This window comes from Nicotiana tabacum, chromosome 19 (genome assembly GCF_000715075.1).
Source record: "Nicotiana tabacum cultivar K326 chromosome 19, ASM71507v2, whole genome shotgun sequence".
NCBI lineage: Eukaryota > Viridiplantae > Streptophyta > Magnoliopsida > Solanales > Solanaceae > Nicotiana > Nicotiana tabacum.
Window position 1 is genome coordinate 142,529,919 of NC_134098.1, and position 25,427 is coordinate 142,555,345.

Here is a 25,427-nt window from a genome sequence, read left to right on the forward strand (position 1 = left end):
GGAACACCATAAAAAAACAAAAAGAAAACAACAGAAAAACAAAATCATCATGATCTTTTGAGGGTACACCATTCTCCACCTTTTATTTGCTTTCAATAAAGAAGTAGTTTAAAATTTTGTTACAATAACTCACGAAAAATTTCTAGTGAAAATTGGGGCAGAAAAATTTCGTTTGTTTGTTTGCTTTTTTTTACCTTTTTCGAAATAAGTGTTGATTTTGTATTTTAATAAAATTTTCAAAATAAACAATTTTTCCGCAATTTTTTTACTTTTTTTCGGAATAAGTGTTGATTTTGTATTTTAATAAAAATTTCCGAAATAAATAATTTTTCTGAAATTTATTTACTTTTTTCGGAATAAGTGTTGATTTGTATTTTAATAAAAAATTTCGAAAAAAGATTTTTTTCGAAAAAATAATTTTGCAATGCTGGATTGCTTAGGTGGATGGCCATGTAAGCAAATCTAATCCAGTTGGACTGCCACGTCAACTTCAATGGCAAGACTAACAGTTTAAGGGCATTTGTGATCCAAAATATAGACGGCAAGGATATTTTTTGTACCAAAAATAAAAGGATGGCATTTTTGAGCTATTTCAGATAGTTCAAGAACATTTTTGACCCTTTTCCGTTAAATAATGTACGGATCTTCATCAATTAAAGAAATGATATATCTCGAGAACTGCAGTCACGTTCATTTCTGAAAATTTCAGTCATTTGAGATCCTTTCTTAACGGAAATATATTTAATCTATATGAAGAACACGCCTCGCATATGTGTACGTTTGTATCTAGTAATAACATGATCTATCAAATGCAAGAAAAGAGTGTACTCCCTCCGTTTGTTTGACTGAGCACGAAATTTTAAAAACAATGAAGATTTTTATAATTTGTGGTCATAAACAAGTCAAAAAGGGATCTAGAGTATTTGTGTGATTATAAAAGTTTCTCATTAAGGGTAGAATTGGAAGTTTAAGGTAAATTGTTTCCAAATTTAAAAATGAATATTTTTTTTAGAACGGACCAACAAGAAAATAGGTTCACGTAAACTGAAACGGAGGGAGTACTGTATTTCTATTTTAAGAAATAAAGGTCCAATACATTCTCAGAAACGTGAAGATAGTACCCATAGAGTGGTGGCTACTTCTGTCTCTTTTCTGCTCAACTTTAGTTGAAGAAGGTAAATATTGCTTAACTACATTTTTACTTTGGATTCTTCTCTTTATATGTTTTTTGGGAAATGAAATATCAACAAATTAAATTAATGATTTTCTTTATGACAATATGGAAAGAATCTTATAGACTTTTGGTGCCTGGCATGTAGGAAGCTCTCGATTGATAAGAAGAGGGAGGCAAAAAGAAAAATATTAAATGAGAAATAATATACTCCCTCTATTTCAATTTGTTTGCATTGTTTAACTTCTCACGAAATTTAAAAAAAAAAAAGAATTTCTAAAACTTGTAATTATAAATATGTCATAGTATTATTTGTAGCTATAAGAGTAGATCTTTTGACTTAAACATGACATAATATTTGTGTGATTAGCTATAAAATTTATCATTAAGAAAATATATTATTTTTTAGGAATGAACTAATAAGGAAATAATACCAACAAAATGGGACGGAGGGACTTATTTTTGTTTGACAAGAGTAAAATATTTTTTAAAAATGTTTTTGTTGATGAAATCTTTTTTAATCGTTTCACGTAAAGGGATCATCATTGATGAGTGGAAATTTCCCCTCTATATGTCTTCCTATCGTTATTTTATTTTATTTTTTAAAAATTCATATCACTTAGCTCAATCAACATCTATACATTCTTCTAGATGTTTAGTATTCAAAATATCATTGAAACACGATCCTTATACCATACTACTCCTTGTACGATTATCAATTGTTACATGTTTTAATTTTATACCAAACTAAACACTAGCGCGAATGATCAATGCTTTTCTAATATAAAACATTCATCTTTTCTCCCTAGTGTTAAGGCTTTTATTTATTTTTATTTAAATTGGTCTCCAATGATTATTGACGTGCAAAAAGTTACAATTTGAGTTTTGCTTTCCAAACTTTATACATGATCATTGAGAAGAGACTTCTGCTATTAGTTCTAACCAAAATTCTAATATACAAGGTGATTAGGGGAGGGGGTTTGGGGGGGGGGGTCATATATATATATGATGTGAGAAGGCTTGCTTCTTTTGATTCTGAAAGATGGAAGGTTCCAACAGTCCATGTTAACAAGGCCTTTAACTTGATTGGGCAGTCCAGCAAAAGAGTCGAAAACATAGATCGTATCAAGACTATGACTCAAGTTTGCCAATTTATCAATAGGTCTATTGGCTTCTCTGAAGCAGTGGCTGATTTCAAATCCATGCTCTTCAATTAGGTCCTGAATTTCACTAATGATGTTGGGATCTTCCAAGGTACCTTCCATTCCCTTTTAATGCACTTGGATATGAGCAATGAGTCAGTTTTCCCCATGGCTATTTCAAAGCCATTATTAGCACACCATTTGTGGCCAAATAGCATTGCTGCAGCTTCATCCATATTGCTAGTAACAGGCCCCATGGGAATTGAGTAGGCAAAAATGACAATTCCTTGGTTATTCCTGATAAGTCCTCCTCCTCCACAAATGCGTTGGATGCAACTTCCATCACTGTTAAGCTTCATCTTTTGAGCATTAGGTATGATCCATCTGACCATTGCGCTAGTCTTCTGCTCTAGTATAGCTTCACATGCTTGACATATAGTGTGTCGATCGTCCCCTACATTAGCTCTTCCAAATCTGCTTTTCAGTACTTGTAAAAGAGTTGATATTATATTAGTTTTTGTTTTATAAAAAGATGGTCTGATGTTTTCAAAATTTTTGGTGCATCTTGACTTCCATAACTCCCAACATATGATCAAAGGAAGTCTCCTTGTGATGAGCCTGGCAATGGGATCGTGATTCTTAATAATCCACCAAGTGAGGAGTTGGATTTTGAGATTCCTGCTACTATAGTCAATCCCCAGAGGTCCAGCAAAATAGCTCCAAATTTTGTTAGCATGATCCCCTAAACAGAATAGATGATTAATGTTCACAATTCTAGAATTCTGGTTGTTGTTGTTGCAGCAGTGGAAAATGGGGTTAACTTGGATCCCAAACCTAAAACATGTTTCCTCTGTAGATAATTTATCGTGTATGGCTCTCCAGGTAAGGAAAGAGATCTTGAAGGGGATATCCTTATGCTAGACAAAGTTAATACAATTATCCATATTTTTTCTCTATTTGAAGGTGGCCCAAGCTGAGCCAATAAAATATTTTCCAGTGGTAGATGGTGTCCAAATGGCTCTGTCTCTCTTTTTTCTATCCATTTTGATATTAAGAGCCTTGATCTTATCCTTTGTTCATCTAGTTGAGTTTGGAACCTATTCTAATTTCATGAGCCATTACTTATGATATCCTTGACCTTAATCTGGTTGTAGCTAGTGATGCCAGGAAGCAGCTGCTGTAAAGGACCCAAGTCACTCTAGTCATCATATCAAAAAGATACCTTTCCATCACTTATATTCCAAAGCATGTTTCTTTCTACATCTTCTTTTATGTTGCACAAAGTTTTCTAACTTTTAGGTTAGCCACTAATCTATTAAGCTACAGAGGGATGCTCATTATTAAAAAAACTTGGCTTTCATGAATTCTTTCCAGAGGGAGTTGGTAGTTTTCAACATCCACCATTGTTTGGCTTGGAAGACATGACAAGTGTAACGACCTGACCAGTTATTTTGAGCTCTAGTATGTCATTCGATAGTTTGAGGTCTCGAATAGTTTCAATTCATATTTTATGACTTGTACGTATGGTCGAAAATGAATTTTGGAAAGTTCGGAGTTGATTCAGAAGAAAAATTCTCAATTCGTAAGCTTTAAGTTGTAAGAGTTGACTAAGGTTTGACTTTTGAGTAGACGACATCAGAATCGAGATTTGAAGATTCCAATAGGTTCATATGATAATTTCAGACTTGGGCGTATGTTCGGGTTGAGTATCGGGTGGTCCGGGAGCATTTCAGCGCTTATTGTGGAAAGTTGGTATTTTGAAGGTTTTGGAATTTTCTAAGTTTGTTTGAAGTGGACTTTGGTGTTATCGATATCCGTTTAGGGTTTCGAGCCTTGAAATAGGTTCGTATCGTGATTTATGACTTGTGCAAAAAGTTTGGCCTCATTCAAATGTTTAAGTATGAATCAGATGCGTTCGTCTAAGTTGGAATGTTAGAAAGTTAAAAGAAGGATTTTGATCACCGATTCGTAGTTTGGATGTCGTTTTGTATTATTTGAGGCCTCGAGAAGGTTCATGTCATGTCTTGGGATTAGTTGGTATGATTGGACGGTATTCCGGGAGGCCTCGGGTATGTTTTGGGGTGGCTTTGGACCAAGTTTGGATGGTTTATTATTGCTGGTGTGCTGGTGTGCTGTGTGCTTCACGATCGCGAAGGTAGTCCCGCGATCGTGAAGAAGGCTGGTGAAGGGCCCCTGTTTTTCTCTTCGCGAACGTGAGGAGGCTCACGCGAACGCGGGGAAGGACTAGGCCCTACTTTGTGAACGCATAGGCTGAATCGCGAACGCGAAGTAGTTTTGGAGAGGTTCGCGAATGCGAGGTATGGAATGTGAAGGGCAAGGTCAGCTGGGCATCACGATCGCGAAGAAGAGTGGGCCTGGGCAGATTTGATTTAATATGGGATTTGGCTCATTTTCTTTCATTTTCACTTGGCTGGACAACTTTTGGAGCTCTTGAAGAGGATATTTTCATCATCTATCATGAGGTAAGTTATTCCCACTTGTTGTAAGCTATATACATGAGTTGTACACAAATATTAATATGAAAATTTATAGAAATTGTGGGATTTTGGAGAAACTTAGAAATTGATATTTTTGAATTTTGACCACAAAATTGGGCGTGAGATTAAGAATAAATTATATATTCGAGTTCGTGGTGTTATGTGTAATGTTTATCTTCAAACAATTTCGGAATTCGGGCATGTGGGCCCGAATGTTGACTTTGTTGACTATTCAAGCAGAGTTGGGAACGGTTATAAGTTTATTAATTATGGGTGTTAGAGTTTATTTTTATTTGTTTGCATGTTGCCTACTGGATCGGGGTCCTATACGGTGTATTGTGATGCGTCGCGCGTTGGTCTCAGCATGATGTTGATCGTTGCATCAGCAGAATCAGCCAAGACGTCCTCCTCGGGAACAGCAACAGAGCCCACAGGTAGACCTAATTTCATAGACAAGTTAGAAGGGATCAATCAAGTTCTTCACATGAAAAATTAAAACAAGGTGAGTTTGAATTACCGTGATTCTTGGCCTTCCACTGTATTTAAGGGCCAGTTCTTTCCACAAGCGAGTTTCGGGCGTCGTAACGTCCAAGATCCTTTTTACCCACCAATCCAAACCTTCAACCACTGGTGGGATCCATCGATTTGCTGAAACAGGAGAAGGATGGAGGATCAATAAAGCTATAGAAAAATATTTAGTTAAAGGAAATATTAAACAAAGAGCTTACGAGTGTGGTTCCAAGCGGCCGGAAAGGATGAAGCCATTGCCGGAATGATGTCGTTGGTGGCAACTACAATGAACCGTTCCATCCACCCACGGTCGTTGCCATCATCCATACTAGAGAACATAGCATGGTGGCCACGCTTGCAGAGGTTTATCATTCCCTTGGGGAAGATTTTGGGAGAATAAAGATTCATCATACGAGCTAAGGTTAGCTCCTCTCTAGTCCCTGGCACAAACGCCGAAGGCAATCAACTGTCCTCCACACAGAAGGATTTACTTATGCCAAACACACTTGGTAGTGGAGGAAAAACTTCGCAATCACGGAGTCAAGTTCTCTGCTCAAAGAGAACGCACGCAAAGTAAAGGGATACGTATAAAAATATGTAAAACCCTCTTTGGGTAGGGTGATTCGCTCCGATAGATCAGGAGCAATAATATCAAGTCATGCATGATAGCGGCAGTCTTCCTTCACAGCAGGAATGCTAGAAGGACGTATGGAAGAAGGATACCTACCGACGGCCCATGTACGAGAGTTAGTAGTAGGAAATTTCTCTTCGAAGTCTTTTGTGGTAATAAGACTTCTAGGGATGATGGAGCCCATTGTTGGAGGAGTAGAGTTCTCGGCCTTGTTCTTGCTCTTTGAAAAATCGGTGCGCTTTGAGAAAGAAGCCATTGTATGGAAGAAGGAGAAGATTTTTTATTTGAAGAGAATTAGAGAAAAGATGACGAGCAAGATGCAAGTTAGATAAGGGAATCTTGAAAGATTATGAAGTATAAGGGAGAAGGTTGATACGTATAAGTAAAGGTTTTGGAGGCTAAATCCATGGCCATGATTACCTCGATAATCGGCAAAAGTTGTGTTGAATCATGGGATGATGCGTGTTCGGGATATTAAATGCGGAGAGACGTGCATCTAATCAACCGTTAGAAGCCTTCAGAGGAAATTATAGTAATATCCGCCAAAAGAGTGTTTCTACAAACTTCCGGTAATAAAACGTTATGTCACCGGAAAGTAGGGGACTATTTGTATAGGGTAAAATATGCTATGACATGTGACCGTCTAAAAAAGGAACACGTGAAACCCAAGACAGGGGGATGGCCAAAGATCGGAGGCAACTGTTTCGTTTATTACCGGAAAGAATAACGCTCATAAAGATGGGATAAATGTTCTTCGCCCGGTAGCATTTAATAGAAAATATTCTATGACATTAAGAGCAATTACCCGTTATAGGAAATTTGGCATTTATGTTCACCGTTACATTTTTATCAATGTTTCTCATAATTGACATTAAATAAGGGCACGATCCTAAAACCTCCTTCCCTAGACATAGCTATAAATAGTGAGCTCCGTTATCATTGTAAAGGACACGAATTTTCTGGAAAACTTACGCTACATTATATACAAAGCTTAATACTATTTTATCTTCTTACTTTTTGATTTCGTTGTTGTCGTGCCCGGAAACCCTGTTCCCGGAACTGTTGCTTCTGTTGTTTTGTCTACATCGTAAGGTTAAGTATTGCATAATTCTTCAATTATTTTATTATTTCAGGATCAAATTAATTTATTTGTCTAGAAGCCACGTATAAATTCAACTGTACTATTTTACGGGTAAACAAAAGGTTTAGACAGGAAATAAAAATAGAGGTATCACTACAAGAAAACTGGAATATTGTGGCGGTTTTTTCTTACATATTATGGCGGTTTTAACCGCCAGTATCAGCATTAATGGTGGTCTATCAAAAGCGCCAAAATCGCATCCGCCAAAAAGTTAATACGACGGTTTTCAGAAAACTGCCTGAATTATGCATTGTTAAAATGGCGGTTCTTTATTACTTAAAATGGCGGTTTGAAACCGTCACAATTAGAAAGTATATATCACAAACTAAAATAGTGGTGGTCCCTAACCGCAGTAATTTTACCAATAGGCGCCGTAATTTTATTTTTCTATTTGTAGTCCTTTTTGACATTGTTTTTATGATATTTTATACCCAAACTTATATATTACTATATAATAGTTTTGACACAATTTTAGAAAAAGATTAATTAAACAGATCATTCATCATTTATAAAAAGAATACGCAATTCAAAATCACATCATAAATGTATTAATTAAAACTTCAAGGAGTAATAGTTTACATCAATTCAACAGAAGGAAAATAATTATGATAAATCCTAGAAATAATATTCAATGAGCACTTGCATGATGGCTTTGCTATTTCCATCTGGTGATCTTGTATTTTTAGGTGTTGGGATGCTATTTCTTATATCCAGTATCTACAACATAAATTGAAACACCAAGCAATAAGTAACTCCAAGGATTAAAGTAGAAAACCAATATAATAAATACATTAAATACAATGCACTTACATTTTTACAATAGCTGAAATTTCCTTCGCTGCAACTGAAAATAAGACTATATTTGCTCACAAAACACCCTTACTCATAAAAGTAGAGATTATGTTCAATATACCGCAGAACATTCAGAATGCATTTGGTTGATGAAAAAAGACAAAACACTTCAGACTTCAGGTAACTCAAGGATCACGGTATGATCCAATATAATATATATTGGTTTAAATAATAGATCTTCATTTTCACAATAGCTGAAATTCAATCAGTATATAACACTTGTGAGCATAATCTGAGTTTCGATACCTCGAATAGAAGGAAGAATGCTTTCAATTTAGAATGCTTTCAGTTTCAATACCTGAAATTGCAGTATGCACTGAGTTTCACCTTAACTGAACGTGGGAGAGTGAGGTTGGGAATAAACTGGCTATTAAGTGGGAAATACTTGTGATAGAAGAATTAATCTAATTAGCCGCTCACTCAACTTCTTAAATTATAAATAACCGGTAGATATATAATATATGTATACTCTGTGTATAAACATGTATAAATAGTGGATAGCTAATAGAGATAGATGACTAATCACTATTGTATCATTCAAAATGATACTACAATTAATTCAGGAAGACTAATTATTCTTCGACTAGCAGTTCCATAGCTCGCATAAGAATTTATAGCAGTATATGACAATAAAACACCACTACACACAGCTCTTGATTTAATCAGTCAACTACGCCTCAATCCTAAACTAGTTAGGGCCACTATGCCATCCTTGTATGCATTCCACAAATATAACCTTAAACACCCAAAACTAAGGATCCTCGCATCCCTATCCTAACTGACCAAAAGAACTTCTAGCAAATTTCAATCATAGAAAAGTCAGTTCCTTACCACACTGGATACACAAAATCTCTGGAAAAATAAAGCTAAGAACAGATCTAACAACTAAAGTGACGGAACATTGCATAACCACAAAGAAACCGTAGATGCACACAGATACCTACACGCACATAAGCAAAAAGGATAGGAAATAGAAAGACCTGGCTGAAAGTTTTTTGGAATTGGGAGTTGCCATCAACAAAGGCGAGATTAGCGAACTCCTTCGCGAGCTTCATCGGAGACCTAGCAAGAAGAGGAGACGGAAAGGAGAGGAGAGGGAGTCGCCGACTACGATGATCTAGTGAATGCCGCCGATGATTTATGCCATATTTGGTGGGAGGGAGAGGGAGAGAGACAAAATGCAGAGATTAGGGTTTGCTGGTGCCGGAGAGTGAGATGCAGTTCTAATTTGTGAGTTTACATAGCTTTGCATTTTGAAATAAACCAAAAGATATTTTAAAAATTAAAGTAATAAATAAGGCGATTTTCACCGCCGCAAATACAGATTAAAACGCCACTATACAAATTTGTAATATGGCGGATAGAAAGATGCCGCAAATATGATATATTCTGGCGGTTTTTGAGAACCGCCGTATAAAAACCGCCGCAATTTTTTTTCCCCCTTTTTTGGTAGTGAAGTGAGCACAGAAGGTATCATTGGAGCTCCTGGAATAACCTCACTGTGCCTACAGATGAGGGTGGCATTGGTGTTCGAAAGATGGAAGATATGAGTGATATGTTGGCTATGAAGAGAAAGTGGAGGATTAGGTCCACATAATCTCTTTGGGCAACATATGTTAGGCATAAATACTGTATTAGATCTCACTTGGTTTCGAAACAATGGGCTGCAGGGAACTCTCATGCCTGGAAATATATTCTTAAGATTAGAAGCAGTGCAGAGAAACACATGGTTTGGCAAATAAACTCAGGATCAAGTAGTTTTTGGTGGGATAATTGGACCTTAAAAGGTCATCTTGCAGGTTTAGTTAATACAACTAGGAAGAGCCATAAAATATTGGTAAGTGAATTCATCACTGGAGGCAGGTGGGATGTTAATAAGCTGAAGAATGTTCTTCCAGAGCATCTGATCAACCATATCCTTAGCTTAGACATTGGAACCCAAGACAAAGAGGATAAGGTTTATTGGGACCTTACGGAGAATGGCAAATACTCCAACAAGACAGCTTGGCATCTGGTAAGAAAATCTAGACCTAAGCAGCACCATATTGGTAAGATTTGGAATTCATGTGTTCCTTTTAATATATCATTTCTGGTTTGGAGGCTTTGGAAAGGAAAACTCCCATTTGATGAAGTTATTTCTAGGTTTGGGAGACAAATTGTTTCTAGGTGTAACTGCTGTAAGAACCCCTCCTATGAAAATATGCATCATGTTTTTGTAGAAGGACAGGCAGCCAGTTATGTTTGGAAACTGTTTGGTTCTCAACTTGGGATTAGCTATCACCCCCACCCTATTAGAAATATGTTATAAACCTGGTGGAATACTAAATCTGTTAATGATGTACATAAACTAGTGTTAACTATTACTTCTATTATCATATGCTGGGTACTGTGAAAAGAAACTTGTGCTTGCAGGTATGGGGATCAGAAGAAATTCAACTTCTATAAACTGCAGCAACAAATCAGTTGGAATGTGGAAGCTAGCTGCCATCAACAAGGCCTATCCTAATTGTAACCTCAAGCTGCCTTGGAATAGTTTATGCGACACTCTAGTAAAGATGCATCCCAAACAAAGCTTCACTCTAGTTCAATGGCAAAAAGCAGAGTTGGGATCTTTCAAACTAAACACGGATGGAAGCTTCAACAAGAGAGATAGGAGTGCTGGAGTGGGAGGAGCGCTTAGAAGAGACAATGGTGATATTATCATGGCATTCTCCTTCCCTTATAGCTGCGACAACCATAATCTTGCGGAAGCTTATGCACCAAGTTTTGGAATTACCTGGTACATACAAACTGGGTATACAGCTTTCACTTTAGAGATGGATTCTCTCTTGGTCGTTGATATGTTAAGGGGGGAGAAAGAAACGAACTACAGGATGGCTAAGATCACTGAGAAGATAACACAAATGAGGCGCACAACTAATATAAACATCAACCATTGTTACAGAGAAGCAAACCAACTAGCGGACTGCTTAGCAAAATTGGCGACCAAAGCTCAAAATGGAGCTTTCTTCTTCTCCAGCCAGCAGCTGCCTAAAACAGCGATGGGCCCCTTTCACTTGGACAAAAGCCAAATTCCTAGTATAAGAATCAAGTACGACAAGGCTAATTTTTTTGTAAGCTAGGATGTTTTCTTTGGGTAGTGGCAGGTGAATCAGTATTATATTATCACCTAGCCATATCTTTTTGAAGGGTAACCTTTACCCTTGTGTTGTACTATTGAAAACTATATTTTGATTAAGACAACACTCCCGGTCAATGGGGAAATTTAAGAAAAAAAAAATATTCAAGGTTCCTTTTGTACTCTTTTAAATTATCGGATGTGTTTTTCTAACAATCATAAAGCCAGGGAGGTACTAATTGTTAAAGAAGTTGCTGAACAAGTTTTAGGATATTCGCAAAAAGTGTCAAAGCTCCCCCATATAAAATTAAAGTCGATGCAGCTCGTCTTTAATTAACAGATATTTAAGTGAATTATCTATCCAGCTGCTACACTTTGTTGTTATATATGGTGCTCCACCAACTGAAACGAAAATGAGAAATCAAATAGGCCTTGAAATATAATCATGAATTTGCTGATATTCTAAAGGTTGTCCCAGTAAACAAATTATAAAGAGAAGAATCCATAGTAAAAATGTATTTAAGCATTAAATACATCTTTAACGAAAGATGAGCCGTAAAAGACATAAGTAGCCACACCTCTTTAATTTTGATTTTTATTTCCTGTGTAATATCGTGTGCTAGTACTATATCCTCACGAGTTCACATTGAGAAAATGTTCTGGACCTTTCTTTCTTGAAATGGAAAATTAAATGCTTCTAAAATTTGACAGCTCATGTTATCAGAAAACCAAAAAGGGTTTTGAGAAAAAGCTACACATATACTAGGTTTGTTCTACAAATAAATATATACCTCTGTTTTAAATTACTGATCTCAAATGATTCTGAAATTTTCTGAAATGAATGTGACCTTGCGCAAACATTTTCCATATCTCAAGAAGGAATATACTGTATATCATTTCTTGAAATTGAAGATCAGTACATTATTTTATTCCTCGTCAAATGTTAGGATAATAAAAACTAAAAAGCATAACATACATGTGCTTAAAATGGCACCTTCATAGAAATTCCAGAAAAAAGATAATGAAGGTAGGGGACCAGAGTTACAGTTATAGGCCAAGCGTATAAATAGACGTACAGTATCAACCGTTCCATTCATCCAGAATTAATAAACCCTAGTAATTAGAGAAAGTGCAAGAAACATTTATTTCAAAACTCTAGAGAAAAGAAAATGAATCCAGCAGACGTAACCTTCTCTTTCTCTGATTTTAATCTCCTTGAATCCATAAAGCAACATCTTCTAAATGATTCAGATTTTTCTGAAATTCTTTCGCCAATGAGTTCAAGTAACGCATTGCCTAACAGTCCTAGCTCAAGTTTTGGCATCTCCCCTTCAGCAGAAAATAGCTTCGAAACCTCCTTTTGGGATGAAAACTTTGAGGAAACAATACCAAATCTCGAAGAAAAGTGCGAGTCCGAGGAGGAAACGAAGGGGAATGTGGAGGCGCGTGAGAAGAACGCGCCGCAAGATTGGAGGCGGTACATAGTAGTGAAACGGCGGCCATGGGGGACGTTTTCAGCGGAGATGAGAGACCCCGATAGGAGAGGGGCAAGACTGTGGTTAGGAACTTATGAGACTCCTGAGGATGCAGCATTGGCTCCGCTTTCAAAATCCGCGGCTCGAGAGCTCGGCTCAATTTTCCTCACTTAATTGGCTCAAACATGCCTAAGCCGGCCAGAGTTACAGCGAGGCGTAGTCGTACACGCTCACCCGAGCCATCGTCTTCGTCGTCCACCTCATCATCAGTAAATGTAACAAGAAAAAGGAAAATAAATGTGATAAATTCCATAGCCAAAGCTAAATCGGTTTGTCATGGTTGGAACCTCCAGATGTTAATATAACTATATTTGGAAGGGTATATATTTAGTGTTTTAGTATTAGAATAACGTTTTTAAATTTTTTGACACTACAACATTTTAGTTTTATTGGGGTGGCCAAAACAAATGTAATCTTTGACCTAAGGGCACGTTTTTTAACTATTGCCTTACAAGCCACGCTTAAAAGCGTGGCTTATTTGATAACAAAGACAACGCTTACTACACCCCATATGCAATATTTTTATACCTTACAGCTAAGCTGTCCAACGGGAAGGGACGATATTTAGTCGGGACGGTGACGGGACGGGCCTAAACGGGACGAAACGGTAGGCCCATCCCATCCCGCTAACAAACGAGATGGGACGGGACGGTTTCGCGGGCCTTAAGTGGGCTGATTTAAAAAAAAATATATTTATTTAACCATTAAGTTTGGTAACGACTAGTTTTTTGACTTATTTAATAAACTTAAAACTTAATAAATTATAAGAAAATTAGGAAACTAGGTAAAGAATTATAAAATATTAAAAAAAATACTTGTAATAAAATATTTTAGTAATTATAATAGAGTTGTAATTTATTTAATATAATTTCAAGCCATTAAGTAACTAAGTAAGAGTGTAAGACAATTCATAAAAATAATTCAAGGCTTAAAGCCTTTTATTTTATTAATAGAAGTTTCAAATTTCACATACAAATATAATTCTTTTGAAAAGCACCTAATCTACGCAGCCACCTTCTAGGAAGGGTTCTATTTGATCTAGGCCTCTTAGTAGCTAATTACAAATTATCATACTAATATTTGTAAGCTCCTATATAGCTTCGTTGTAACTTATCTATAATTTCTCTCGGACGTTGTCTGTTGTTGTAAAAAGTTAGAACCCCCGCCAGATCCACTAGGAGCGCCAGTACCGGTGCTAGGATATGTAATTTTTCCGGCTTCTATTTGAGCTTGCATCCATAAAGAATTGTGCTCCTTAAGTAAGTGCCTGGCTAAACCCCCTGCCCCACCACTTGTCTTGTGTACGAATCGTTGCTTATATTTTTCACATATTGCACGTTGATTGACTTTATCATGTTTAAAAAAATTTCATACAAGTGATATTTTTGGCACGTTCACCCTTAGGCTTGCCCCTTACAGGAGGTGCCGGGGGTAAAGCTCCAGACTGAGATTTACTCTGAGTTGGAGCTTGTGTTGCGGGACTAGTGGGTATTTTATCTAATTCTTCTTCCTCATTTTCTTCATCCTCAATAAAAATATCATTGTCAAATTGTGTTTGTAAAGTTTCATGATCTAGTTGTTCTCCGAAATTAATATTATAACATGCAGGGGGTTGGAAAAATGAAGTTTCATTAACATGAGTCATTTTATCTATATGTTTTCTAATTCTTGGAAAAGGATTAGGATTAGGATTAGGATTAGGATTACTACTACTATCACCTTTACTACTTTTTGTAAATAGGCCAAATACATTTTTAGGTGCCATAATTTAAATATAAAATTAAATTAAAAAAGTTAACAAAAAAATTAAACACACAAATAAAATACAAAATTAAATTAAAAAAGTTAACACAAAAATTAAACACACAAATGAAATACGAAAATAGAACCAGTAAAGTAAACACAAAAATTAAGCACTAAATTTGCAATGGAGGTCGTTGCCCAACGGCTATATTACAATAAAAAAATTTTAAAAAAACACATGGGACAGGCGGGACGGGACGGAAACGGGTTAAACGAGACGGGATAAACGGGCCGAAATGGGCATCCCGTCCCATTTCGTGTACCGTTTAACGTGAGCCTATCCCATTTAGATTTAAGTGGTCAGGGACAGAACGAGACAGGATACGGGACGGGACGGTCCGTCCCGTTGGACAGCCTTACTTGCAGCTAGGAGTGACAAACGGGCGGGTCGGGTCGGATATGGATCGGATTGAAAACGGGTACTGAAAAAATGGATAAATTATCCGACCCGACCCATATTTAATACGGATAAAAAAGGGTTAACCGGTGGATAATATGGGTAACCATATTATCCATCACTTCTTGAATATGATCACTTTTGGGAGAATTCCTAGTTTCCCAAACTTGAGGAACCCCCATTTGAGACTTTACAAATGTAAAAGTTAAACTCATTGGTTATCCATTTTCTAAATGGATAATATGGTTCTTATCCATATTTGACCTATTTTTAAAAAGTTTATTATTCAACCCATTTTTTAGTGGATAATATATGTGGCTAACTATTTTTTTTAACCATTTTGCCACCGCTACTTACAGCTACACTCTAAAAAGCATGGTATTTGTTACCTTATAGGCCACACTTGTTAACCGTGGCTTCTAAAGGAACATTTACAAAGCATAGTCTTTGCTTATATATGGCCACACTTTTAAAGCGTAATTTTGGCTAGGGTATACAATTTATATTTTAATTTTTTTTTAAAATTATATTTTGCATATATCGTGTGATCACAGTTATTTCAAGCATGTGCATTATTATCATATATTTTGATAATATAAAGAACTAAATTAGCTAATAAGTACTAAAATAAAATTCAAATGAATACACTTACTAATAAAACAATGAGTCAAAATGCCCATTAACAATAAACTTTACAAAAGTGAATATATTCGTATAGTATCATGAATATTAGACATCCTAATTATACAAAAATTCTTCGCATTCACATTAAGATCAAATTGACTTTCTGCCACCATTTTGAATTGCATCACCCATATTCTCCTACACATAAAAAGAAATTATAATCATATAGAAACTAAACTTTAATCGTTCGTTAAGAAGAACAAAGACTAGGATAATATATAGTAACACCATGTTTTGTAAATTTTTCAGTCACATATAAATAAATATTGAACAATGAGTAACCATGCAATACATGAAAACTTATATTTACAAGTTCACTTTATAAAAGCTTAGGAAGAGAAGAAGTCGACATTTGGTTTTACTTTGATCCTTTATGTGACTTTTGATGAGTGTGCTCAAAAGCTGATCCACATAGTTGCATGTTATGTGGAAGTATTATTTCTTAACCTTTAGATCCTATTTTCAAAGTACGAACAGTGAAAACATAATTTTGTTGACAAAAGAAGATACACTACTACTCAACTTATCTTGTCCTAATCAACATAGGGTAAATAATTTAGTTTCTTAGATATGGTGTTAGGAAAGAACCAGGCAACCAAAAGTCCACTCTCATCTGCAGGTCGTCTTGCAAACTGGCCGTTAACAGACGTCTCGAAGGACAATAGAGCAAAGACAACAATAAGTTGAAACTCGCCACATTTAGTGGCTAATCTTTCTATAGTGGCTAAAATGACTCTAAGATCTACATCACCTAATTCAAGACTAAAAATTTCGACAATAAACTGAATACAAAGCAGAAAGCATTTAAGTTTGGTGGAAATGTGGAGTCTAAATACATTTTCATGAATTGGACCATGGGTTGATCCAGAAGAGTGTGCTACTTGCATCAACCGGAGAAAGTTGGTTAGATCCAACAAATGCTAGTATATCTTGAACATTTAGTCCAGGATTATTTTGCACCAATAGATTGAAGCAATGACGTAATTGCCTCAATTCTTGCATTTCTTCTCTCATTTCCTGCTTTTCTTCTTTCAAAGTAGAGACTTCATTGTTATGCTTTTGTTGGAGCTTGCTGATTTCCTCATATTTTTTCAAAGAACTTGTTGTCACTGATCTACCATACCACTATATTCGACGAGGCTGCTCCCTTCCAAACACTGCACTAAATGCTTCTCCGATGTATCCCTAGAGTTTTAACGGTTCTGAAGTTCAGACTACCACAAAGAAATATTTATGAGAACAAACTTTACATATAAAGAATCTAAGTCCCACATAATATATTAGCTGCAACATGGCTTACTATTGCAATTTGAGCATCTTCATGAACTTGCTTCCCTTGCTTTGTATGAGTTGCAATAAGTATTTCAGACTTTGATGGTTCCTCGTTGTTCTCTTTACTTGTACGCTACAAAGTATATTAGAAGAAATAAATAACAAACATCAATATAACAATAACAACAACAACAACAATAACAACGGCGACCGAGTAAAATTCTACTAGTGGGATCTGGGGAGGGTAGTGTGTACGCAGACCTTACCCCTACCCCGAGGAGTAGAGAGGTTGTTCTCTTTGTTAGGAGTAGACCTTACCCCTAACAAACATCAAGGTATTCTAAAAAAATATGTAATGAAATGAAAGTCATATTTTTTACAAAGTATCAAATAAATATTACTGATGCCACGCACACTCTTGCAAAATTAATAGGTCTCATCCGATGCCTCCAATTTTATTTTTTCCTGTTTTCATAATTTAATTTGCACATGGCCTAGCACCAAATTTCTAGAAAATGATCGAGACTCGTCGCCGATAAGACCGACTTCCTCTTCATTTTTTTGCAAATTTCTCCTTCTCCTTGTCTTCTTCCAATCATATGTGAAGTGTTAAGAACTTCCTTGGAAGACAACTGCATCATAGATTTGTGCATAGGTAATTTACCATTTCCTTGTTGTTGAAAGGACTCCTTAGATTGAGTTAACCTTTATCTACTCTGTCCTTCTCTTGCATTTGATATTGTGGGCATAAGATGCTTCCATTTATGAGCTAGTGGTGCTTGCTCTTTCACAACTCTATACTCCTTATCATGAGCTGGTTTTTCTTTCTTAATCTGAAATTACTTGGCCAATTCAGCACTTGATCGAAACTGAAAATCAAAGCTTATCTTCTTCATAGGACTTTGAGCTTTATTTGGATTCAAACCCTTTTTCTTTGCTCCTGAAAACATTCTCATAAAGAGGAAAAACATTAATTAGAAAATACCGAAATACAGAAAGCAAAAGATGCCGAAACAATGTGTAGAAATGCAGAAACGTTCTGAAGATATGCAAAAACACTGCAGAAATAAAGAACCGCTATGCAAAAATGCAGAAACTATAGCAACGCAGCACAGGAATGCAGAAACACTGCAGAAAGCAAAAAATTCAGAAATGCAGCAGAAACGCAGAAATTGCCGGAACGCCATGCGTAAATGAAGAACACTGTGCAGAAATCCATAAATAATTTGTAGAAATGTAGAAACACTATGCATAAATGCAAAAACACTGTGCAGAAATACAGAAATTGCCGAAATGATGTGCAGAAATATAGAAAATGCAGAAAAACTGTGCAGAAACGCAAAAAATATTGTCCAGAAATGCAGCAGTTTCCGAAACGCAGTGCAGAAACCCAGAAATAATGTGCAGAAAATACACTGTTAAGAAAATGCAGAACTGCAGAAATACTACGCAGAAATGCCGAAACGCTGTGCAGAAATGCAAACACACTATGCAGAAATGCAAAAATTACCGAAATGCTGTGCAGAAATGCCGAAAAACTTCGTAGAAACGCAAAAACCATTGTCCATAAATGCAGAAAATTCCAAAACGCTGTGCAGAGATGGAGAAAATGCAGAAAAACTGTGCAGAAACGCAAAACTATTGTGCAGAAATGCAGAAATTGCCAAAACGCTGTGCAGAAATGCAGAAAACTTAGCAGAAACGCAAAAAAAACAGTCCAGAAATGTAGAAATTTCTGAAACGCTGTGCAGAAAATGTAGAAACGCAAAATGTCAATGACTAACCTTTCAATGCCCATATAAGAGCATCTTATTTATCTGGCTATGTGAATTAAAGACATTCAATTAGCAGATAACTAGTCGAACAAACTCAGAATACAGCTCCTAGCCTAAAATTTGATACTCTCTAAAGAAGAAAACCTATATAAACACACAACATAAGTTGTAATTTTATTAAATAATTATGTAGTAGCATCATCTCTTCTCCTCCTGGAGAGAGTGAAGAATAGTTGATCAAACAAAGTTATGCCCAATTTATTTTCTCGAAATCTCACCTATTTTTCCCTTGATAACGAACAAATAATCAATTGATGCAAATTTGGGTCAAAAATTCAAAAAGGTACAAACTTTAAGAAATCCAATTTAGAAAAATTGTATAACTCGCTTTCTGTAACTAATGGAAATAGAGAAGATTGCATAAACAACGCAACCATAAGTAAAATAAATGATCAATTGATACAAATTGGGATTAATATTAAGAAACCAAATTGAGAAAAACACATAACAAGAGAAAGAAACTCACTTTCTATATAAACAATGCAGCAATAAGCGAAGGAAATTATCATGGATGCAAATTTGGATCAAGAACGTCAAAAGATAGAAACTTTAAGAAACCCAATTGAGAAAAAATGGAAAATAAGAGAAACCCATTAACCTTTATGTACCAGGTGACCTTTAACAACACAACCCAAGAAGAAAATGCAAGAAATTCCCTTTTGCTTCTTGAAGAAGCTTAAAATTACAGGGAAGGGTAACGTACTTCAATCTTCTAGGTGACGTGAATTGGGCTTCAATTAGGGGAATGTGAATTAAAAAAAATTCCACTCATGAAATAATTAGTTGATTTACCAGTTGAAAACCCTAATACAAAGAACAATCGAAGCCACAAAGCCTAATAAAGATAAATTTTAGTTAAAACCCATAAGAATCAAAGGGATTTAAGCTGTAGAGGAACATGTAAAGAAATAAAATAATTTCTAATTAACAAATTATACCTTTTGAATGCTGAAAATTTCTCTTTCTTAGATGCAGGTGTTGGATCAATGGAGAAGAAAATTTCAGGGGTGCTGGATTTGGTACCTGTAGAACCGAGCGACTTAGTGGTGGAGATGGAGATTTTGACGGGTCTATAGAAAGGGTGGAGATTTCCACGGTTCTTTCTTATGCCCTTTCAAAATAGGGAAAATTTTCACTGAAAGAACTAATGAAGGAAAATTTTTGATGAAATTGTTTCCTTTATTTTTTAGCACACTTATTAAGTGTTATTTTTGTGATTAAAAAGATAGCATGCTTTAAAAGCATGGTATATAAGTGAATAAGTGTTGCCAAATATTTTATGATTTGGCAATACTTAAAACGCGTTTTCTTCACCTTTAGAAAGTACACTTTAGAAACTTAGCTTAAACTTCCGTGGACAAAAGATCAAAATAAAGGTTTACACTTATAAAGCGTTCCCATAGATATTATTGGCAACGTTTTCCGAGCGTTGTCTAAAATTAGTGTGGTCTTAGGCCAAAATTTGTTGTAGTGTGAATTAAAACATTTCTTCAAGCTGATCCCTTAAAGCATTGGTTGTTAATTAGAAACCTTTCCTCTATTACAAATTACAAAAGTCAAAAGTTTTAATTAAAATATATTTGCTCTAATTTGCATTTTAAGAAAATTATGGAGTATCTCATTCAATGATGTATCTCTCGATCGGGAGGATTTACACTGCTGTAATTTTGTTTAGTTCTAATTAGTTGTTACTTGTTAGGAATACTCTGTCTAACACTTCATAGTTTGGAGCTTCCACATGTTCCCATGAAAGTGTAGGCTTCCACTTCACTTCTGCAATTTTAAAACTTATTATAATTAATCATGGAATTGTTTTGCTTTATTGCACATGCTGTGTTCTGACAAAATTATATATATTGCTAAAATAACTTTACAATTTCCAACATTGAATCATCAAGTATAAAACAATTATTACTTGAAACGAGTATATAATCATCAAGGTTCTTTTGTACTTTTTAAAAAAATTATCAGATATGTATTATTTAACAATCATAATAAAACTAACAGAGAAACAAACTAATCGTTAACAAGTGGCAGAACAAGTACTTTATAATATACGAAAAAACTAAAAGTCCCCTATAATTAAGGTCGATACAGCTTGTCTTTAAGTAACAGACATGCAGGTGAATTATCAACCCTGCTGCAAATTATGATGCTAATTCTTCAAATAAAAAGGAGAAATCAATTGCAATTCATCTACATTCGGAACTAAAATAAGTCAGATAATAGAATAATATATATAGTGCAAAAACATCATTTTCCTTGTGTATTTTGTTGGGTGAAAAACATTTTCCTCAAAAAAATGTATTCTGCGGATTGTGCTTTGCATCATAAAAGCATTTTCTGGATCATTTGCAAGCGTTGGATTGGTTATAAAAATAGTTAACATATTGTACCAAACACACATGGGATACAGTTCAATTCTTTATCTGTTGATAATGTTCTCCCCTCACCCTTTGGAGAGCTTCTCGCAAGCCATGTGCAACAAAGATCTATAAGATTATGTCCACCTTGTCAACAAAGTAATATTGTATTTAAGCATTAATTGCATCTTAAACAAAAGATGAGCAGAAAAAGAGAGAAGCAACCTGTAGGCTGTAGCCATACCCCATTTAATTTATATTTCCTGTCTAATATTGCGTGCTATTTTTAATATATTTTCACCTTTTTGAAAATCTAATGGACCTTTCTTTCTTAAAATAGAATATAAATGTTTCTTACATTTGACAGCAAATGCAATCAGTTAAACCAAAGTAAAAACAAAGAAGTATATATGCTAAGCTTGCCCACGAAAAATATATTTCCGTTATAAATTAACTGATCTCAAGTAATTCTGAATTAATTTTAAGAAATGAACTTGACTTTACGTGATGGGAAAACATCTTACATTTTTTCAAGGAGGAATATATCATTTCTTGAAATTGAAGATAAGTATATTATTTTATTCCTCGTCAAATATTAGGATAATAAAATCTAAAATGCATAACATAAATGTGCTTAAAATGGAGTATCAACTGGAATAAAGCTTGTAGATGGAGATGATGAAATCCACCCCTCCCAAGTCTGGGACAATCTCTCATGATATGCCTAGTATCACCACACTCATAACACCCCCTTTGAGGTCGCGACTGCTCGTACTGAGTCTGTGTCGGATAACTGGAATAACCACTATAAGAATCTCATGTCGGTGGTGCACTGTAAACTGGAGCACTCCGAGTAATCTAATGTGCGGACTGAGCTGACTGACTGCTCGAGCCTCCTCTATAATGGGTCCTATCTGAAGAGTAAAATCCACTGAACCCTCCAGATCTTCGAGACCTTTTGGCCTCCTTAGACTCCCTTTCCTCGCCTAAAACACCCTCAATCTTCCTTGCAATCTCCACTACTTGTTGAAATAGAGTATCAGTTTGCAATTCTCGAGCCATGCATATTTTAGTATCATAATCAAGCCCCTCAATGAATCTGCGGACCCGTTCCCTGATTGTAGGAACCAAGATAGGTGCATGACGGGCTAACTTACTGAACCTGATAGCATATTCTAATACTGTCATAGTGCCCTGACGCAAACGTTCAAACTATGTGCGCCACGCATCTTTGAGAGTCTGGGGAACAAGCTCTTTCAAGAATATTTTTGAAAATTGAGCCCAAGTTGGCGGTGTGGCATCGGCTGGTCTACCTTCTTCATAGATTTGCCACCATCGATACGCTTCGCCTGACAGTTGAAATGTAGTAAAGGAAACTCCGCTCACTTCCACAATACCCATGGTGCGGAGAATACGGTGACAATTTTCCATAAATCCTTGGGCATCCTCTGTAACTGTGCCACTGAAAGTGGGTGGATTATATTTCTTAAACCTTTCAAGTCTTTTTTGTGCTTCTTCTGATGTCTCGAGCCTGACCTCAGGCCGAACCAGAATAACAAGTTGTACCGGTACTACACCTGGAACCTTTCCAACATGAACCTGCTGCTCTGGAGTTGTGGTAGGAGTCTGAGCTACTCCCCCAATCTGCGGAATGTTTGGTGTAACAGAGATCAATCCCGCCTGAGTTAATGTACCGAACATACTCAGGAATTGTGCTAAAGTCTCCTGAAGTCTGGGGGTAACAACAGGTGCTTCTGGTACCTGTCCCCCAACTGGAGCTACTAGTGGCTCCTCAACTGTTGTTCTGACAGGTGCTCTAGTCGCAACACGTGCCCTTCCTCGACCTCTACCTCGGCCTCTACCTCGACCCCGGCCTCTTGCAGCCCTAGCAGTATGTGCGGATGCCTGCTCAGCTAACCCAGTAGCATGTGTCCTCACCATCTGTGAGAGAATGGAGATACAAAGGTTCAAATTCCAAATTCAACAAATTCCACACCACAGGAATAAAAGAAATGGAAATTTTCTAACAGTTCTGTAGCCTCTCGAAGATAAGTACAGACGTCTCCGTACCGATCCGCAAGACTCTACTAGACTCGTTCGTGACTCGTAGAACATATAAACCTAGAGCTCTGATACCAACTTGTCACGACCCAAAATCCCACCACAGGCGTCGTGATGGCACCTAGTCTCTAAGACTAGGTAAGCCGATTTTAATTACCTTTTGAAGCCATTTTTTTTGAAACTAACAGCGAAAATAATTACAATATACAACCTCCCAAGACTGATAGTACTGAGTCACGAACTCTAACTGAATACATGGAATGATTACGAGGATCGAATATACAATACTGTTTGATTATAAGTTAACAGTACAATGAAATAAAAAGACTCCAAGGGACTGCGACGACCAAACAGCTCTACCTTAAATCCTTACGATCCCGCTTTAACTCTGCTCAAGTCCGTTATCTTCAATACTTGGCTCTGCAAAAAAATGTGCAGAAGTGTAGTATGAGTACGCCACAGTCGGTACCCAGTAAGTGTCAAGACTAACCTCAATGGAGTAGAGACGAGGTACAGTCAAGACACTCCCTAGTCTAATAACTTGTGCAATATAATATACAAGATAATAGGAAACAAATAACAACAGGGCAACATGAAACAACCAGTGATATGCACATCAGACAACAAGAATACCATTAATATCGCTCAACAATTAATAAGTACAATTACACCCAATTAAATCAAGTCCTTCAAATAAATGTCTTTCACATATAATTCTTCCAAATAATTCTCTTTCAAATATAATTTTCTCAAATAATTATTTTTCAAATATAATTCTTTCAATAAATCTTTTCAAATACAATTCCCTCAAATAAATATCTTTCAAATACAATTCTTTCATATAATACTTTCTAAGTAAAAATCCTTCCAAATAAATATTTTGAATATAATTCTTTCAATTAAAAAGTCACCATGTGACACCTCATTTCATAATCATAAAAAATATGGGTATCATCCCATTTTCATATTTTTCGTAAATACGGGTCTCAGCCCATTTTTATATTTTCACGGTACCTCATGCCCATAATTAAATCATATCACAACTGCACGGACAATTCACGTTCCAATTATCATCATCATTTCATCACAGTACCTCGTGCCCACATTTCATATCACAACTGCTCGGACAATTCACGTGCCAAATATCCTTATTATTTACTCACGGTACCTCGTGCCCACATTTCAATTTATAATCTGACTGGTATTAGCCACAGACTATCAATTTCAACATAAATCAGATTGTTATCAATTTACCAATAACAAGATAAATTGCACAAGGTATAAAAGTAAACACAAGAAAATAACAACATCACATGAAAATTATCAACCCCACAACCCCACATCATCACATATCGCCCCTGACAATGGCCACCCTTATCGCTCCTATTGCCACCCTTATCACTCCTATAGCCACCCTTATCGCTCCGCCCAGACAATATCAATAGCCACCCTTATCACTCCTATTGCCACCCTTATCGCTCCTATAGTCACCCTTATCGCTTCGCCCAGACAATATTCTAACAAACACAACAACAGTGAAATGCCACCCTGATACCCACATAATATCAACGGTGAAATGCCACCCTTATCTCCCTAAAATAATAACTCACACAACACAACAATTAACACGAAAATTAACATGACAACATAATAAAATCAATTCATATCATAATTTGCCCAATGGCCACAACCAAATTCCAAAGATATAACAAAAATTAATTAATTTCACAACAAATAGCCCAAGGCTCCACACAACGTATATAACACCCAAAAACAATCAATAGAGATAGAAATTACTCAACATAAAGCAAAACCTTCATTAATGCAAATTTAGATAATTATATTAATACTTATTCTTAAGCTCGCTTAAGTTAATTATTTGCACAAGAAAATTCATATTGGAATTAATTTCCAAGAAATATTAAACCAACAATACTCACAAAATTTCATAAATATTTCAAGTAACAATCACATCAAATTATCATATAAAAATAAATTCAACAATAAGAATTTAGGCATGGCAAGCAGATGATTTAATAATATTTTACAATTTCCCAATTTACTATACAATAATGCCTAAGACTTTAATTCAATGAATTTTGCATGCATAAGCCCGAGTACGTACTCGTCACCTCGCGTACACGGCTTTTCACATTTCACAAATGGCACATAAGACTCAATGCCTAAGGGGTAATTCCCCCACTCGAGGTTAAACAAGACACATACCTTTTTGAAGTTAGGCTGATATTTCAAAATAGCCTTCTTGCTTGAATTGATCTCCGTATAGCTCAAATCTATCCAAATTAATTGTATAACTCCATTAAAATTCGCCGGAAATAATTCTGGATAATAATACGTCGACTTAAAAATTTATTCCAAAAAGTCAACAAAAGTCAATGCGGGACCCACCTCTC

General features: G+C 35.9%; 1 protein-coding gene, 1 long non-coding RNA gene and 1 pseudogene across 3 annotated transcripts; 2 read left to right on the forward strand and 1 right to left on the reverse strand.

Moving 5' to 3' along the window:
- Positions 1 to 9,069: 9,069 nt before the first annotated feature.
- On the forward strand, positions 9,070 to 11,067 carry LOC142173758 (uncharacterized). Its single transcript, XM_075239406.1, has 3 exons — positions 9,070 to 9,145; positions 9,616 to 9,993; positions 10,358 to 11,067. The coding sequence occupies exons 1-3, from the start codon at positions 9,070 to 9,072 to the stop codon at positions 11,065 to 11,067; spliced, it is 1,164 nt and encodes a 387-aa protein (XP_075095507.1).
- A 1,103-nt stretch (positions 11,068 to 12,170) lies between these two features.
- On the forward strand, positions 12,171 to 12,920 carry LOC107799682 (uncharacterized; annotated as a pseudogene).
- Positions 12,921 to 16,099: 3,179 nt separating this feature from the next.
- LOC107799679 (uncharacterized) lies at positions 16,100 to 19,791 on the reverse strand. Of its 2 annotated transcripts, XR_001651187.2 has the most exons (4): positions 19,528 to 19,791; positions 17,419 to 17,694; positions 16,783 to 16,887; positions 16,100 to 16,696 (listed from the first exon to the last, which is right to left on the reverse strand). It is a non-coding gene; the product is annotated as an uncharacterized LOC107799679 (long non-coding RNA). The 2 variants fall into 2 exon arrangements; XR_001651186.2 differs by lacking the exons at positions 16,100 to 16,696; positions 16,783 to 16,887 and having other exon boundaries at positions 16,910 to 17,694.
- Between the last annotated feature and the right edge of the window lie 5,636 nt (positions 19,792 to 25,427).